Source organism: Salpingoeca rosetta (assembly GCF_000188695.1).
Source record: "Salpingoeca rosetta unplaced genomic scaffold supercont1.13, whole genome shotgun sequence".
NCBI lineage: Eukaryota > Choanoflagellata > Craspedida > Salpingoecidae > Salpingoeca > Salpingoeca rosetta.
In genome coordinates, this window is record NW_004754921.1 from 341,012 (window position 1) to 343,126 (window position 2,115).

Sequence of the window (2,115 nt, forward strand, 5' to 3'; positions counted from 1 at the left end):
CCTTGAGTTGCAAGCAGTACAAGACACGAATAGCAAGCAGGTGCACTGACGTTCATGCCCACAAGCGAGGCACAACACCCGACCATCCATTACACATACGTTGGAATACGTTGGAAGTCAGTCCCACTAACGCACGGAACAAGGCTGTACCAGCTGCTGTTAGCTATGGATTTGCTCAACACAACGAATAATAATCGTGTGCGTTCTTCCACACCCCTCCACCCTTCTCCTCTCCGTTTGCACTCGAGCTCACGCCACAACAGCGCTGTTGTGCGCGCTCGCGTGTGTATATGTACGTGCGTGTCCGCAAGCACAGCCGCTTGCTTGCTGTGTATGTGTGTCTGCTTGTGTGTTGGCTTCCTTTGCTTCTTGCGTTCGTTTTTTGGAACCGCAAAAAAAAAAGGAGGAGAGAGAAGCAAAGAGAGCCAAAAAGGAGAGGAGGACACAACACAGCCACCCGCACGCACACACACACACACACACACACACACACACACACACGCACACACACACACTGCACGCACTGCAAGGATGGCCACCACGCTGGCGGATCATGTTGGGAGTGAAGGGTAAGTCAAGCCCCCCACTCACCGTGTCCTCTCTATTGCGCGCAACTGTGCTCACAAGTGACGCTCGCTCACTTGTGTGTGTGTGTGTGTGTGTGTGTGTGTGTGTGTGTGTGTGTGTGTGTGTGTGTGTGTGTGTGTGTGTGTGTGTGTGTGTGGCTGGTTATCATGCCCAGGTTGGTGCAGCTGTGTGGCCTTAACAGAGCATGGCGGCACGCGTTGCTCCAAGGCCCTTTCAAACCTGTAAGGCAACTCGGTGCTCTCTGTCTCTCTCTCTCTCTCTCTCTCTCTCTGTCTCTCTCTCTCTCTGTCTCTCTGTCTCTCTCTCTCTCTCTCTCTCTCTCTCTCTCTCTCTCTCTCTCTCTCTCTCTCTCTCTCTCTCTCTCTCTCTCTCTCTCTCTCTCTCTCTCTCTCTCTCTCTGTGCTATCTCAACCACCGACTGCCAACACACCAGGCACCGACTCGAGCGGTTTGGCCAGCTGGACGACAAGACGATGGAAGCCATGCAGGCACTACAGCGGAAAAGGCGTGACAGTCATCACACTGCACCTTCTGGCAGAAACAACAACAGTGGGAGTGGCGACAACGATGACGGTTATGATGCTAGAGAAGGGGCAGCGGAAGGGGGCAGTCTTGGTGTTGGTGTTGTGCGTCACTTGCCAGCGCCGATACAGACCGTCATTGGTGTTGTGCTGCGAGGCATCTCGCTCGTACAGCACATTACGCATGCCATGTGGTCGCTCCTGTTTGCCTTGATCGCCGTCGCTTCCCTTCACTGGATGACTCCTTCACACCCAGACACCAAGCCCTCATAACAACACGTGTGTGTGTGTGTGTGTGTGTGTGTCTGTGTGTCTGTGTGTGTGTGTGTGTGTCTGAGTGTGTGCTGTGTGTGGGGCTTTTGCGTTGTTGCTGCTGCCGTGATGTGATGCTCAGTCCGCGGAAACTTGCCGCTGGCGTTTGTTGTAAATCGTTCGATAAATTTCCGCCAGTTTTGGCGCCAAACTGCTCCCGCCACTTGCAAACGAGAGAACAAGAGCAAAGCAGAGTGTGCATCCGCCAACGCATTTCCCGCCACATCCATCCAGCCATCCACCCATATCGACAGCACACGACGACCACCATCGCTACCACTGCTACCACTGCCGTTGTTCAGAGGCACGGTTGAATCACTGCTACACTCACACGCACGGCCAGACTGCAAGAAGAACCAAGTGCACAGTGCTTCATTGTCGTGGGCGCTCTTCTGTTGCTTCTCGCCAACGCTCGACAAAACGACGTGTCGCAATGGCTCTTGTTCGCGTGACCGATGTGCAAGTGCTGAACAACCCAGCCAAGTTCAGTGAACCATTCTCCTTTGAAATCACCTTTGAGTGCCAAACACAGCTCAAACATGGTAAGCGTGCGCTTGGCATACGTGCTGCCGTACGTGTTTGCATGTGCTGTTGGCGTGCTTCGTACTGTCCACGTGTGTGTGTTGTGTGTCGTCGTGTGTTTGTGTGTGTGTGTGTGTGTGTGTGTGTGTGTGTGTGTGTGTGTGTGTGTGTG

The 2,115-nt window shown here is 53.6% G+C and overlaps 1 protein-coding gene across 1 annotated transcript; it reads left to right on the top strand.

Moving 5' to 3' along the window:
• Nucleotides 1-531: 531 nt before the first annotated feature.
• On the top strand, nt 532-1,382 carry PTSG_05497 (uncharacterized protein; the record flags this gene model as incomplete). Its single annotated transcript, XM_004993311.1, has 3 exons — nt 532-569; nt 753-809; nt 1,022-1,382. 3 exons carry the CDS (start codon nt 532-534, stop codon nt 1,380-1,382), a joined length of 456 nt encoding a protein of 151 aa, XP_004993368.1.
• Nucleotides 1,383-2,115: the final 733 nt, after the last annotated feature.